General features: G+C 36.0%; 1 protein-coding gene across 2 annotated transcripts; it reads left to right on the forward strand.

Annotated features, from left to right (window-relative positions):
• Positions 1-430: 430 nt before the first annotated feature.
• LOC135695697 (uncharacterized) lies at positions 431-13,192 on the forward strand. Of its 2 annotated transcripts, XM_089110027.1 has the most exons (7): positions 431-602; positions 1,847-2,461; positions 4,726-5,787; positions 6,014-6,414; positions 7,240-7,292; positions 8,573-8,695; positions 10,122-13,192. In XM_089110027.1, exons 1-6 carry the CDS (start codon positions 582-584, stop codon positions 8,692-8,694), a joined length of 2,274 nt encoding a protein of 757 aa, XP_088966153.1. In that variant the 5' UTR covers positions 431-581; the 3' UTR covers position 8,695; positions 10,122-13,192. The 2 variants fall into 2 exon arrangements, with proteins under 2 accessions (XP_088966153.1, XP_088966147.1); XM_089110021.1 differs by having other exon boundaries at positions 432-602; positions 8,573-13,192.
• The last annotated feature ends 1,463 nt before the right edge of the window (positions 13,193-14,655 follow it).

Genomic DNA, 14,655 nt, shown 5'->3' on the forward strand with positions numbered 1-14,655 from the left:
AGTTTACATCGATAAGATTATTATTTTTCGACGAACAAATAGACTTCAAGAAAAAATTCGAGGAAATTGATAAAACTGTTTTCATGAAAACTGACTTTGAAATTTGTAAACAAATTTCTCTAACTACAGATTCGCAACTAATTTCGAAACTGTCCTGATACTTTCGTGAGGGGAGTGTATAACATTTTTTTGGGGTCTCTAAACTTAAAGGAGTAATGGAATGAAAAATGATTTTTTTTGGCTTTAAGGTTTCCGTGCTGATTTTTAAAAATGTTTGGAGTGCGTGTCAATGTTCGAAATCCGCACGATAAAAACTACTTACTTAAAAGTTTTCATAGGTTACGAAACAAAAGAGATTTTCTTATTGTTTCCCTTTTCTCCCCGATTGTTTCAGCCATTATGGATTTTGTAGACAGCCATTATGAATCAGATTGCTCAAAACAAAACCGCAAAGGAGGAAAAGAGAATTACAAGTTTGCGCGGACAGGCTAGTAACGCGATTACTTTCGAGAGAGTGGTGTAAAACAAACTCAATTGGAGTCATTCAACAATAAACATTTTTAAGATGCAGTAGATGAAGGATGTTCAAAAATGAATTCCAGGTACTATTTTGGATATATTATATAGCTGAACAAAACTTTTTGCTTTGACTGCCAGTTATTTAGTAACGGCCTAAACCGTGTACTAACATATAATGAACAGGATGTGATGTAACACAGGGTTATAGTTCTAAAAGAAAGGGTTTGCCATGGAAACTGGAAAGGGAAAAAGATGCAGTGGACTAATCGTCGCGCAGTTCTGCTATTTTTGATCAATGTTGGACCCGCTTTGGGCATGAATTTTAGGCTGAGTACCTGCTTGCATTGAATCTCGGGCTGACGATTCTTTTCCCCATCTCGATTGAAAGTTCCACCTTAAAAGGCAAGATCGCCCATTTACTGATTCTTTTTTAACAGATATATTATCTTCTTTCAGCCAAATCACGGGTTACTTTTACGCTGAGTTAAGTCGTATTTAGTAAATGTAGGTATAACAGGGAAATCTTTTGCAACCCGCAAACCAAAATCAGCTGTTTTGTTCTGTGTTGAGAATTAGTCAACTTTCGTTTACTAATTAAATCACCCAGAAAAGTACTGGAAATAGTACGAATATGTCAAGTTGGCCATCAAGTATTTTTGAGCAAATTTTGCTGAGAACATGAGCAGATTTTAAAGCGCTTGTGTTGATAAATTGTGGTTACTAAGTAAAGATAAGAGATCTGAAGAATGTTTGCTTTCAATACTTTATCATACTTCTACCATAAATTCTGCCAATTTTCACATGAACTTTGTGAATATTTTTTTTACTTTTTCCTGTCAAGGGGACTGTGGCTTATTGTTTTGGATATATTTCTTATGTCAGCCGACCTTGTTCTTTAGAGGCAGTTTATTTGATATTGATCTTGTGAAAGCCCAGCTTGCAGAGAAGGGCAGTTCTAGAGGATAAATGCAGTGTATGACTCATGGTTTGCAAAAAGAGTTCCTCAAAATAGTGCTTTAGTAAAATGTGGCATACAAGTTCACATTTCAATATTCATTGACATCGTATGTGCATCTGCCATACTCTCCAGACTGAGAGAGAGATCCCTGTGGTAGTTTTTTGGATTATATTTTGTAAGAGGTCTCCCCGTTCTTTGATGGATGCTTTTTCATTACACTTCTTTTGAGAACTTTATTGGATATATTTTTTGCAAAAGTTCCCCTTGTTCTTTTTATAGAAGCAAAGCCCTGCATAAAAGGTAGCCTTGCACTGACACTATCATTCTTTGGAGCTGCTATCTCCAAAAATTCATTGTCATTTTTTTCAGGGAGGTTCAGCACTGGAGATACTGACTATCCAGGCAAAGGACATAACTACAAAATGCAAACTGCTAGGATCTTCATTGAATGGAGGCCAAAGAGACTTCGACAAAACTATCAAAAGTTATATTTTGACATTAGAAGGGGAATCAACACAGACCAAACTAGTCATTCCAAAAGATGACAAACAGAGTTTATGTATTTTGCAGTCATATCTGATTATCCAGTTATGGGTAGCATCAGGTGCAAGCTTCTCACTAGAAGCAATGGTATCAGACTCATCAAATCAAAAAAGAAGAATATTAATGTCAACAAATTACAAAGATGTTTCCGTCACTTCATTTCATGTAAAAATCCCTCTCACACTACTTAAACGTGGATTGTGGCTCAATCTTTGTCTTGATCTCAAGTCAATTGTTGCAGATAGTTTCAAAGGAATTACATTTAAAAGTCTAGAGAGTATAACAGTATGCGCAAACTGTAAGCTGAGGAGAATTTTTACCATGAAAACACAACCAAAGGATGATTTTGACGCACATCCTAATGAACAGTATATTGAACTTGATCAGATCCCAAAGTCAATGCAGTTTCCTGCCACATCAGAATGCCAACATGCAACCCAGGTATGAAATTAGCTGTTGAAAAATTTATCATGTACCTTTTCAGTAAGCTCGAGAGCAGGATAATCTTAAGGTATTGAGCTCAAGGTCATGAAATAGTCAGCTAATCTTGAGATTGTGAGCATAATCTGGAGATAGTCAGCTTATCTTGAGATAGTGAATTCAAATAAACTGAACAGTTAAGGCTGCAGATGTATGCACCTTTTTTTGTTTCAAGATCCATCATCTTATACCAGTGTCTTAACTTGCATGTGCATCAACTACAAATAACATCTGGGGCAAATCAAGGCTAGTAAGTGTGCCTTCTGGGGGCAATTGAGGGCACATCTACCTAGTTCTCATCTGGATCACATTGAGGGCACATCTAAATTTAGTGAGAAGATGTATGAGGAGGAATATACTTTTTGTATGATTTTAAAACTGCTTTTACATAACCAAAATTGAGTCATGGGCATTTTCTTCATGTAAAATTGGTGTTCCTTTTTGTTAAAAGGGTGTTTTCAGATGGCAAATAGGGAATGAACTAAAAATGACTGTTTTGCCCCCCCCCCCCCCCAGAGCCCGTTGGCTGGCACTGCTGCTGTTAATTACTTTGGGTGGATAAGGTTTCAAGTAAATCATCTTGTGATCCCCTAAATAAACAGGTGCATGCTACACTACACACTGTTCTTTTATGTAGCAAATAGGTTCAGCAGAAGCAATATAATACAAAATTGGTGTAACAATATCCTAAAGGATAATGAAAAATTCCACTATAAATGTATGACCACATCAATGGCAACAAAATTTATGGTTTCAAATATATCAAAACAATGAGTTTCTTGTCGAGCAACTTATTTTTACAGTTTGCTTAAAAATAATAAAACTTTGCCTGGCCACCAGAATATTATTTTTGTGTGCCACAGAACCAAGGGTATTATATTTCTTGTCTCCTTGCACTATCTGAAGAACCACAGATGGTTCTATTGTGACATGCAAAATTTAATTGTTATCCCTCATAACTATTCTAGACTTCAAGCCCACAAATATTATCTTAGCACACTGATTTGCCTTTATTTGTTTGTTTGGTTTTATTTGTTTGTAATGATTGGAAATAAGATTTACTTTAGGGCACCAGCCAAAAAACATCTCACCTGCTTGTCAAAAGTAATATCTACAAATGGATAAAAGCTCTTTTAATAATTGTTGCCTTCAGTGCTTAAGATTTTGTTCAATCAACACCTATGTTTTGCATTATTTTGAAAATTTATATTCCCAGCTATGAATTGATAAACCTCATTAAGATTTATTCTTTCAAATCAGCATGCTATCATCAAATATTGCATCATTGAATTTTGCTATTAATACTTATAAAAATTCTGAGAATTTTCCTTTATAAATCCACATAAAGCTCTTGGGAGAGTTTTGTTAAAAGCTTAACACAAATCTCAGCAGGCATTTTAAACAAAATGCTTGCCAATTAATTATTTATTTATGATGGTTTTTTTATTAGGTCTTTTGGTAAAAAATCAATCCAGAGATAATCCTCATGTATGTTTAGTACATTAAGAATTTATTTGCCCAGTTAATATTTAATGCCACCATGCCTTGTTTTTTGCAGAAAATTATGGCATTTCATATTTTTAGTTCTTTACACAATGCTTTTAAAGTTTGACTTATGTGCAATATTTATTTTTTTTGCTGGTACAAATGACCATTAAAGTAATTAGTTAAGGGTTGGTTAAGTTAAGGTATTTTTCTTTAGAGTTGTTGTTTGTGATTCCTAAATTAGTAAAATCTAACATCAATCTTTTAAATCTTTCAAATATTTTCCTTTACTCGTAATTGCATTCACAAAGCAGTTTTGTTCTGAGCCTGACCCCGTTCATCTCCTTCAATCATTTATGTCTTCCTAGGGATTCGGTGTGTTGTTTCCCACTGTTCAAGACTTTTTCCACTTTTTCCTGGAACTTAACCTTTATCATGTACAACATCAAGCTTATAAGTCTATCAGCTATATTTTGTTATTTTTTTGCTAGTTTTGCTGTTTGCTAATTTAATTTTTTCATAAGCAGTTTTTGTAGGAAGTGTGTTTTTAAGTGAGTTTTATCTTTAAAAATGTTTTAATTTTTTGCGTTTATGTTATTGGGAGGATGAGGGGCCCAATGTGTGAAGCCAAAAAGGGAGGTGCCAACAAGTGTATTTTGCTGCTTTTAATTAAAACTGCAGGACAGCTTAGTTTTGTTAGTTAAATTTTTGTCATAGCCCGAAATTTCGTTAATACCTAGGTGTTGAACATGGTCCAGTTGGAAGCGGCTAACATCAGATTCAGGGCAGGTTCTGGCACAGGATCACGAAACTCATCTAGTGCTGACCAGCAGAGGCTTGATAGATCGCAAAGGACTCACATTGCGTTTGGTTCCCGTGTCGCAATTCCAAAACGTGCATCAAGATCCGGCAGCCAACCTGTTGGGATTGAACGGCAGACATCTTCTGCTTCGTTGTCAAGTAGCAGTGGCCTTGCTTTGAACATGTCCCACAGTGATCTTAACGAAAGTACGTCAAGTATACCGCAAGTTGAAGTTCAGAAACCGATACTGCAACCGCGTCCGCCAAAACCAGCCTCAGGAAAAGCGGTAAGGAGGCCAAATCCGCGAATAAGGAGTGCAGAGAGCGCAAGTCTTGTCAAACGCGCGAAACTGAAAATAGAAGCTGATGGAATCGGGGGTGAATCAAGAACGGATCAAAGTGAAGTTATTGATAAAAGTACCGCCAAAAATCGCAGCCCGGATGACGCTGATCGAGAGACTGATAAAACACCGCACGGCAAATTAGATGAGAACAATAATGCGAATGTTTTAAATGAGAAGAAAAATGTTGATACAACAGTTAGGAGCATGTCACAGAAAATGATAGGAATGAGGATGGGTAGTCAAGAAGATGAAGACGAGTACTTCAGAACTCGACATGACAGTGAAAGTCACGAAGAAACTTCACGATCAAAGGACGGGAGTTTCTCCTCTACCGCTGAAAGTGACGCGTTTTTTCTGTATTCCTCTCGACCGCGCTCAATTACAAACAGTTCTAGGAGTAGATTGAATTCGGACAGCAATTCGAAAACAAATGGTGTACCTGATGTTGTAGTTGAAAAGATTAGCCCATCAGAAGTCAATGTTTTTGCTTCACTGGAAAGTGATTTTCACAAGGAATCTTCAGATAGCGAAGGCGAAGATCCGATTACACGGATGCATAAACTAGGGGGCAATCGAAGAAATAGTCCATCTCCAATCCTCGTTGATAGACAAGGAGAAAATGGAAAAGAGAGGATTCGAGGCAGTCTTTTGAAAGAGGTTGGTAAACTGTGTTACATATGCTTCGATAATCTGTTACTTCTAGTGCCATACCTTGACGTTGTTTCAGTAAGATTTCTTTAGCAAAATACCCATTCATTCATCAGGTTCTTTAAGTAACAAAATCTTATTCTTACATGTCATGTTCTGATTTAACGATTTCGGTTTTTTTTGGCCTAGCGGGACTATCACGATCGAGTCGTTATTTCTTGTGCTTATTTTGCAGATTTCACCCCCAGCAGCAAACCGATATGACCACTTAAAGTATCAGTCGGTACAATCCGACTCCATGTCGTGGATGTACGACTCGGACTCCAGCCAAGTCGTGTCGCATAATATCAGCGATCACAGCTTTAAGCAGCAGAGCAGTCCAATCAAGGTTGACAATGACAAGTCCCCAAGAATCGCTCGCCTACGAGTTCTAGACGCCTTTTCCGTTAGCAATGAACATGGAAGCGACAGTGAAGATATTTTATCAGATGATAGTGATGCAACGTCTTACAGCACTTGGAAGGAGCCGCCTCCGCATATCCGTAATTATAGGTATCAAGAAGAGATGCGAGGGGTCGGCATGACTCTGGATTTGTCTACTACACTTCCAATGACTCCTTATATTGAAGAGCAAAGGTAATGAATCTATTGTAAACATTGACAGTTTTATTAAATATGATTTCAAGGCAAACCTTTCCAACTGTTAACTGTAGCAGAAAAACAGTTTTTAAGGAGGTTATAATGTAAAACAAAAGCGACACCATAGTTGAGGCATACTTCATTGGTCTAGTCTTCTTACGACTCTTTGTCTCTTTGTCTCAATTTCGAATCTTAAAAATAAAGCTATCTGAAGGCTGTAATTTTATTTATCTCTTGTATGATCTATTTATGTAACTGTAATCCTATTATCCTCGATTCAAAGTCAATGCGACATTTTCTGTTACCCAGAGCAAAATTTTGACACCACCATGGCTAATCAGCTATTTTCTTGCAAGTTCCTGGAGGCACAACCCTTTTTATTTTTACCTTGTATTTCTGTCATTTCTGTAGCTATTACTCCAATTTTAACTTGATTTATTCTGTTTGGTATTTGCAGGTACAATAGCATATTACCATCTCTTCGTTGCGTTTTATTTTGATAGCAAAAGTCAAATGGAGCTTTTGCTTGCCTTAGCATCAAGCATCTTCTTTTTCAAAACTTTGTTACTCCCGAATTTTTGCTGCCATTTCAGTTGCGACAGATATAAGAGATAATTTCTTAAACATAACTTCTATCAAACAACCTGCTTAACCAGGGCTCTTTTATGAATATTTTTGCTAATTATGATCTTCATGAGAAATTCACAATTTCTGTAGTGCATATTGTATAACTTTCCATTGTTTATCACATTGCATTTTGGATGATATAATTTTCATGCATATGTTATATTGCTTCATATGATATTCAGATTTTCCATTTAGCCCCATAAAAGAAAAAACTTTTGACCATGTTGACGGAGAGTTATCATTCACAGGTTTGTTTTTTGTATTTTATGTTATTATTCCCAATATATTCCCTTTGAAATCCTTACTGGCCATCCGACAGCTTCATTAGGATGTACAGAGGCTAACTCAAGATGGTTAACGAGCCATTTTCGTTCCTCCAAGAAAATACATTAACAACAAAAATTTGGTCGGATAAATTTTCGGCGGATAAACTTCGTCGAAACAAATTTCGGACAACTTTTCAGAATTTTTTCGTGACAAAATTTCGTCGTGGATTTTTAACACAGAGAAAGCAACATATAACCAAAATCCTAAGTGACAAATCCATACAGGTTGCTTTATATTCAATCCCATAGGTACTGACTTCGTGAAGACATGGGGACTTTCCCCCAGACAGCTTTTTTAATTTGGCTTAACCCTAGACAGCTTTTTTACAAAGAGGCTCATGCCAGGAAAATCAAATAAAAGCGGTTATTTATTCAGTTTATGCAAAGGCAGGGTCAACAGAGATGCTTTTAGCATTCAAAGAGTCTCTACTCTATTTCTAAAGGGTATGACAGTTTATAGACAGAGTAAATTAAAAGTATAAATATAGTGTGAGTATAAGTATAAGATTCGGAAAGCATAAGACCATCTCCAAAAGAAAATGTTGGTCTCAAAATTGTGCTTCCTGTAAAGTTCAAAATTTGGGTTGAAAAATTCAAATACCTTGAAAGAAATAGTACAGTTGAACATAAAAAGACAGAGGTGGGATCCTTTGAAACCGGCGAAAAAATTGTAACAGTAGCGTAGCAAGGGTGGTAAGATTTGGGGGAAGGGGATTGGCAAAAGCGAATTGAGCAGGGAACATTGGGGTCCTCACCCTTTTGGTCAAAAGATAACGCCCTTTTTCAGCCATGATGATGATGATGATGTTGATGATGCGAATTCTCAAAAATCTTAAATGCAAAAAATTTCGTCATGACAAAATTTCGTTTCATTTTGAATTTAGTCGAAGAAATTTTCGTCAAAATATTTGTCCAAAACTTTGTCACGACGAAATTGTTTGTAGTTAATGTAATTATTAGTTCTTTATGAGACTGTGAGATTACGTTCTATTTAAAATGCATATTGACTCAACATAATGGAAAGGCGTGGAGACATCGTTTATTCCAATAATGGGTGTTTGACCGTTTTCTAATGAAAAGTACCTCTTATGCTATAAAATGATGTCCAATTTTCGCTGGGCCCCAACTTTTCAACACATTCAACACAATGATCGCCTAGCCTTTTTTCTACTTGAATTACATATTCCTATTTTCTTTTACAGAATCTGAAAAGATGGATTTGACAAAGTCACAAGATATGGAAGGAGAGTTAGATTTGTTATACGATCCTGTTTTAAATTGCTATTATGACCCAAAAACCCACAAGTATTACGAGTTAGCCTGAGGTATGTTTCAAAATATTTTATTTCGCACCACATTTTGCCAAAGTTCAGTTTAATATATCGTGAAAAACATTCAATTTTAGATGAATTTCTGTCGTTTTCTCAGTCTAATTATTACTTGATAAAAAACAGCATGTGGAGAAAGTACAACAGTAAATGTCGTTCCAAGGCCTCTTTGCCTGTTAGTCCAAAAGATTGCTAACATTTGCGACTTCAAAAATACTTCACATAATGGCATGCTCCAAAAACTTATTCACCAGTTATTTCAAAAATTACTGTCTAGCCCATTGTTGCCAACTGTATTTGGTTGAGTCGATGCTAACACGAACTCACACAATTGTGATCATTTAAGATGCGTATCTTTTATTGTCGCTATATTACTGAGACAAGGCCTGCAGAAATAGGAAGCCAAAGACGCGATCAACTAGTAACAACTATAAAGAGCCAAGCAAATCCTTCGATATATTGACTAAAACACAGTCACGGTACGAATAAGTTCGCTATCATCCTGACACTCAGGCATTCGTTGCCTGTTTTTATGCAACGCTACCCCAGTTTATGTTGGATAAGAAAACATTTAATCATGTGTGATATGCTGTTTGTCACTAGTTTTATCATCTTCAGGACAAGATTTTTCAGGAATCCTTACAAAGAGAGCTTATAAATTCAAGTACCTACAGGTCATTTTTCACGAAAGGCACGTATCCATCCAAATACAATCAAAATACACCATAAATATGAACCAAATTTGAAATCAGTAACCCTCCAACTCTTTTACGTACCTTATTGACAGGACTTTAGAACCATTTGACTCTTGAAAACCAGGTTCTTTTTCGCGAGGATTACTGTACTCATTTTCGTTCTATTAGACAATAACCTGTCAACCAAATTTGGGCCAATCGATAAGGGATATCACTTAGAGATGCTTGTTGGTTGGCCAACAGTATTGGTTGGCAGATGGCTTAAGCGTTTGTCTGTCTATTGCCTTTAATATAGATTATAAGGAATGTACAGTCTTGATGTACAGTACAGTCTTGATGTACAGTACAGTCTTGATGTACAGTACAGTCTTGATGTACAGTACAGTCTTGATGTACAGTACAGTCTTGATGTACAGTACAGTCTTGATGTACAGTACAGTCTTGATGTACAGTGCAGTCTTGATGTACAGTGACGTATTATTGTCGATATTCGAGAAGGTTTTGCATAACACTGATTTTGTCATCTAGATTTATCAATGATTATCATGATGTATAGTCTAAGAATTGCAGGATGTTAGATACGAGTTTAGCTAAAAGCGTTTTAAAAGCAAGGCTCGTTTGTAGTGCAAAGCAGTGTTGCTCTTGTATGTGTTTTAGGGATGACGTAGCAATTATCAAACCACCTACATGTTAAGAGCTATTGTTGTCATTAGCTTTCTCTTGTCTAGAATCTGTCACAATATCTACAGGATTGTCTAAAGATGGGACGAATAGTTGATAAATTACAACCGCTATGATGCTCAATCATCAAATACTAGCTTTTATCTCTCCTTATAACGGAGAAACAAGAACGCACCCACTTATTGTTCCCAAAGTGAGACACTCAATGTTACAAGATAAATGTTCAGTTCTTAACTAAAGTCTATTGTAAATCCGTCAGATCATTGGAAAACAGTCCAAAAATTATCTGCTCCATATCCATCAAAGGTAAAAGAGCTGTGTATCAAGATCAATTTTACTAATCTGTTGAATCTAAATTGACCTATGGATATTAAAGCACTTAAAAAATCAAGAAAGTCTCGATACAATTTCTAAAAACAACACATCTTATAAACAGTGTATTTTCTAACTACCTGCAAATTCAGATGTATTTCAGACCCTAAATATCTGACGGCAACTCCGTACGTTTTAGCATTGATTGTCTCCTCTTGAGTTCCTTGTCCCTATAATTGTTTTAATGGTATTATATTTAGATTTAGTTATTCGTTTCACACTCTGTTTGGGTGAAATTTTAACTTTTCTGCTTCTATGCATGAAAATTAGATTTTATCTGTGGTTGTAAATGATTTTTTGTTCGAATCATTGATTCGAAAGGTTTTAATACTGGAGTAGCTGTTGTATGTATTTAAGAAGGGATGTCAAAATTTATGTATATTGAGCTTGATTACTTGTAAATTTTAGAAAAAATTGGAAATCGCAATCACTTCTAGGTTGTAATTGTGTAAAATTTAATTGATATGAATGGTTTTGAAGATTTGTAAAAGTTTTTGCTTTCTTCAAATAGTTCTTTAACACGGCATGAATCAATACCCACTTTTTCATAAGAATATTGTTTATAAAAATATTCAGGCTCAGAATTATCCGAACGAAAAGTTCTTAAGAATATCGAGGCTGCGAAAAGTCTTTACCATTCTTATGAAAAAAGAGTGTGATAAGGGCATTCGTTTTCTACTTAAATAAAAACTTATGATGAAAAGTTTCGCTATTTTTCTATTTATTTAGTAATCTGAACAATAAAAAAAGAAAGAAAAATAGAAAGAGTGAATTGTAGCAAGTCTTGATGAAGAAAGAAGCGTTATCTTCTTTTTTCTTGTGTCCTTTGGACAAGTTAATGTTCAAATGAATTCGATGTGTCACACTTTTAAAGCATACCTTCCAAAATAATGTAATATATGTGATTGCTATTGACAAAAAAAGTTTTTCAAATGTTGAATGATTCACCATTTGCGATTTTAGTGGTATTTATTCTCTTATTAACACCAATTTTCTTTTATCTTGTTCACGGCCAGCAAAATGGGTCAAAGTATTAAGACTTTGCCACCATTTTCTGAAGATACATTGCTTATCCAAGGACTAGTCTAGAAACAGGCCTCTAAAGGCAGTCTGTCCCCTCCATAATTGGCTTATTCCAACTTGAAAGCTCCTGAGAACAATGGGGGACAGACTGCCTTTAAAAAACTTTTTAACAAAGCAATAAAACTTCGACATTATGCATTCATGCCCAGGAATGTAATTTAAAGCAAAGACAGCAACAAGAATAATAACAAACATACGCTTGATCAATATTTAAAAGCCATACTCACTGCAATTTAAAATCTTTGAAGATAATTAGAAATAAAAATAACTTGATCAATTAAAACAAATACATATCAACACACCAACACCAAATCACTAATAAATTAATTGATATGTAACGCGATCCATATTCTGAGGAGAAAATCCACGCACCGAGGAGAAGGAAAAATCAGTATTAACAAGATCGATCGTGATTAAACATAATCCTGGCGAAAAAATCAGCTTGAACCGTTTCAGCCAATCAGGGCCCTGTATTTGCCATGGAATTCATGGTCAGAAATTTTGCATGTTGACAAGCGCTAATCCTCATGACAGGCCTTAATTATATTTGATTCCTTTGATATACCGCACGCGTGATACGCAATTTTATTGCCTAGGTAGATCTCACCGGTTCTTCTACGCTCGAGCCTGAGGGGCGAATTCAGTCTTTGAAAATCTGGTACAATTTCCGTTAAAATCATATGGTTTTATGTGAAAATCCCTAGAAGTTATTTTGCTTTCGTAAAAATCATGTACGCAATTTGCAAGAGTAAATTGCCCCTCCCAGTGGCCTGCGGTACGCAAAAGGCTTCAAGCTAAAAATTTGACGCATAAGGTGAAATATAAATAGGTCATTACGACGAATAGATCGAAACGGGCACAGTCTTATGCCAGTACGTCGAACGGGATAATTAGCAAGGTGCCCTTTCGCCTATTCTATCAGGTCGTGTTCTTACCGCGATAGTCGATCGATGGTAGATCCCCTTTCTCCCCGTATCCCATCTCAACCCAACGACAGTCTCGTTGGTGACTATCAGGTAAATATTAAGATTCGCGTTTAAAATTCTATAGAGTTTTTTTCAAGCGACGATAAGCTGATTTAAAGTGGGTTTTTGCCTAAGAATAAGCACACGCATATGTTTCCGAAAAAAGATTAACCAAAAAACAGTCAAATAGCTCACCATCGAGACTAGAATATATTACGTCAACTTACCAAGTGAAAGTACCATCTTTCCCGCATTTTCCGACATTGAAAAGAACCAACTAATTTGGCGCCAAATTCCATGCCACTTTCCACGTGCTCCTAACCACCACTGAGTGGATTTGAAAATGATTTGTAGAAGAGCTTCTCATGGAGCTGTGGACACTCCATTGAATACGATTAAGATGATATTCACTTGTTTCACAAAACCTGGAGTTATAATAAATTTCTCAAGCATCCTCGTGTTCCAGTGAAATGTAGCACAATTTGCCTAGAACAACACACTTGCCAAGCTCTCCCGCGCGAAATGTACAATGCTCAGAATATCTTTCCAACTGTGAATTCTACACAGCCACTGACAGGTTTATATTGCCTCTGTTTTTCACGGAAGCGCCGCGCTATTCGAGCAGCAGTTTTTTTCTGGTTGGCAACATTCACATCGCATCTCACGTAAAGTCTTCCAACAGCCAGTATCGTGATATGCAGTCTTTGCAAACGTTGAGTAAAAGAGGGATGGGGGGGGGGGGGTGGTTGAAACCAAATAAAAAGAGGCTCAACTGGTGGTCAATTTCTTGATATTTTGCGTTTTCGAAAAAATTTGGGGTTATAACCCCCCACCCCCTGCTCCGCTCTGCGACACCAGTTGTTGTGGGAGGCTATGAATTCAGCTAACTAATAACCAAAATAGAGACATAAAGGGAGTCGATCTTGCTGTTCATATTGAGATAAATTTAGACATTAAGATATTTGGACATAGTTCCTTTGAAAACCAATAACTTTTTTACATTTGAAACAAAGCGCCGTAAACTGTATAACAATTAGTTGAAAAAAATTTATTGGATATTTTTGGGTGCGGTTTTAAATGTTTTCCATTATTCTCAAAGTCGCTTGAAGTTTCATGAGAATACTTAAAGACTTTTTACATTCGAAAAGCTTAAGTGAAAATTTTTTGCATCCGATCTAGTCACACGCCCGGTGGGCTCAGTCAATTCGTTCACTGTATATCATGTGTGGTCGTCCTGAAAGGAGAAACTGGACCCTAATCACTAAATCTGGGATGCGTAAATTGTACCCTACTCTCTGACTTTGCTAACCTTTCGGTCCCCCTTATTGCTATGAATATTCAAGCTAGGGCAAGTATTTTTTAAAATCAATTCATGTAAAAACCATTTTATTTCTTAAACTTATGTCAAAAAGCCGAAATCAGTAAATTTGATTTTAACAACAATTTCTTATGGTTCTTGATATAAATTGACAAAATATGACAGCTGTGAAATTAAAAAAGCAACATATTGCTTACTTCACAACAATGCGTTCAATGTTGTTTATGAAGAAACGGAAAAGTTGTGCCAAATTCCAAATGATACCCTGCAATGAGTATAAATTAGAAAAAGACTCTTAACTTTCTTATCTAGGATAAGAATAATAGATACGACAATAACAAAAATTATCTGTAACATCTTATCATTATATTCCTACCATTTTTTGGTTCCTCTGACTTAGAGAAAAAGCAACCCTAATTTAAGATTCTATGTCCCCGAATTCTAGCTTTCAGACCACCCTTTATCGGATTTTTTCGGAACTCACATGATGTGCGTTTGACCAGCTAACTGAGCCCGCCGTGGTCAAACGTTGAAGTGGACTCTGAATACGCTTATTAAGTTTTCAGTTGTTAATACAGTTAATGTTAGAACCGATATCATCGCATTATTTATCATAATTTGTTCGATGATGGTCGTGAGTCCTGGAGGGGAAGGTGTTCTCAGGGTAGGCTTCTAAGTACTATAGGACACAGAAAAAGAAAAAGAAATTTACAAACTGTAAATAGAAATAAAAAAAGGGATTTGGCCGTGCATTTGGGGAATATTGCACCTTAAATTTTTTGCATCAAAAACTTTTCGTCATTTTCAATTTAAGTTTTCACTTACTGTTATAAAGGTAATTTC

This window comes from Rhopilema esculentum, chromosome 2 (genome assembly GCF_057945365.1).
Source record: "Rhopilema esculentum isolate cy_ngs chromosome 2, ASM5794536v1, whole genome shotgun sequence".
NCBI lineage: Eukaryota > Metazoa > Cnidaria > Scyphozoa > Rhizostomeae > Rhizostomatidae > Rhopilema > Rhopilema esculentum.

Excerpts from the sequence above, each read along its gene's own strand:
- LOC135695697 (XM_089110027.1), top strand. The coding sequence starts at position 582 with ATGTTCAAAAATGAATTCCAG. Across the intron at positions 603-1,846 it reads TGTTCAAAAATGAATTCCAG|GGAGGTTCAGCACTGGAGAT; the intron begins GTACTATTTTGG and ends CATTTTTTTCAG. Across the intron at positions 6,415-7,239 it reads CCTTATATTGAAGAGCAAAG|CCCCATAAAAGAAAAAACTT; the intron begins GTAATGAATCTA and ends TTTTCCATTTAG.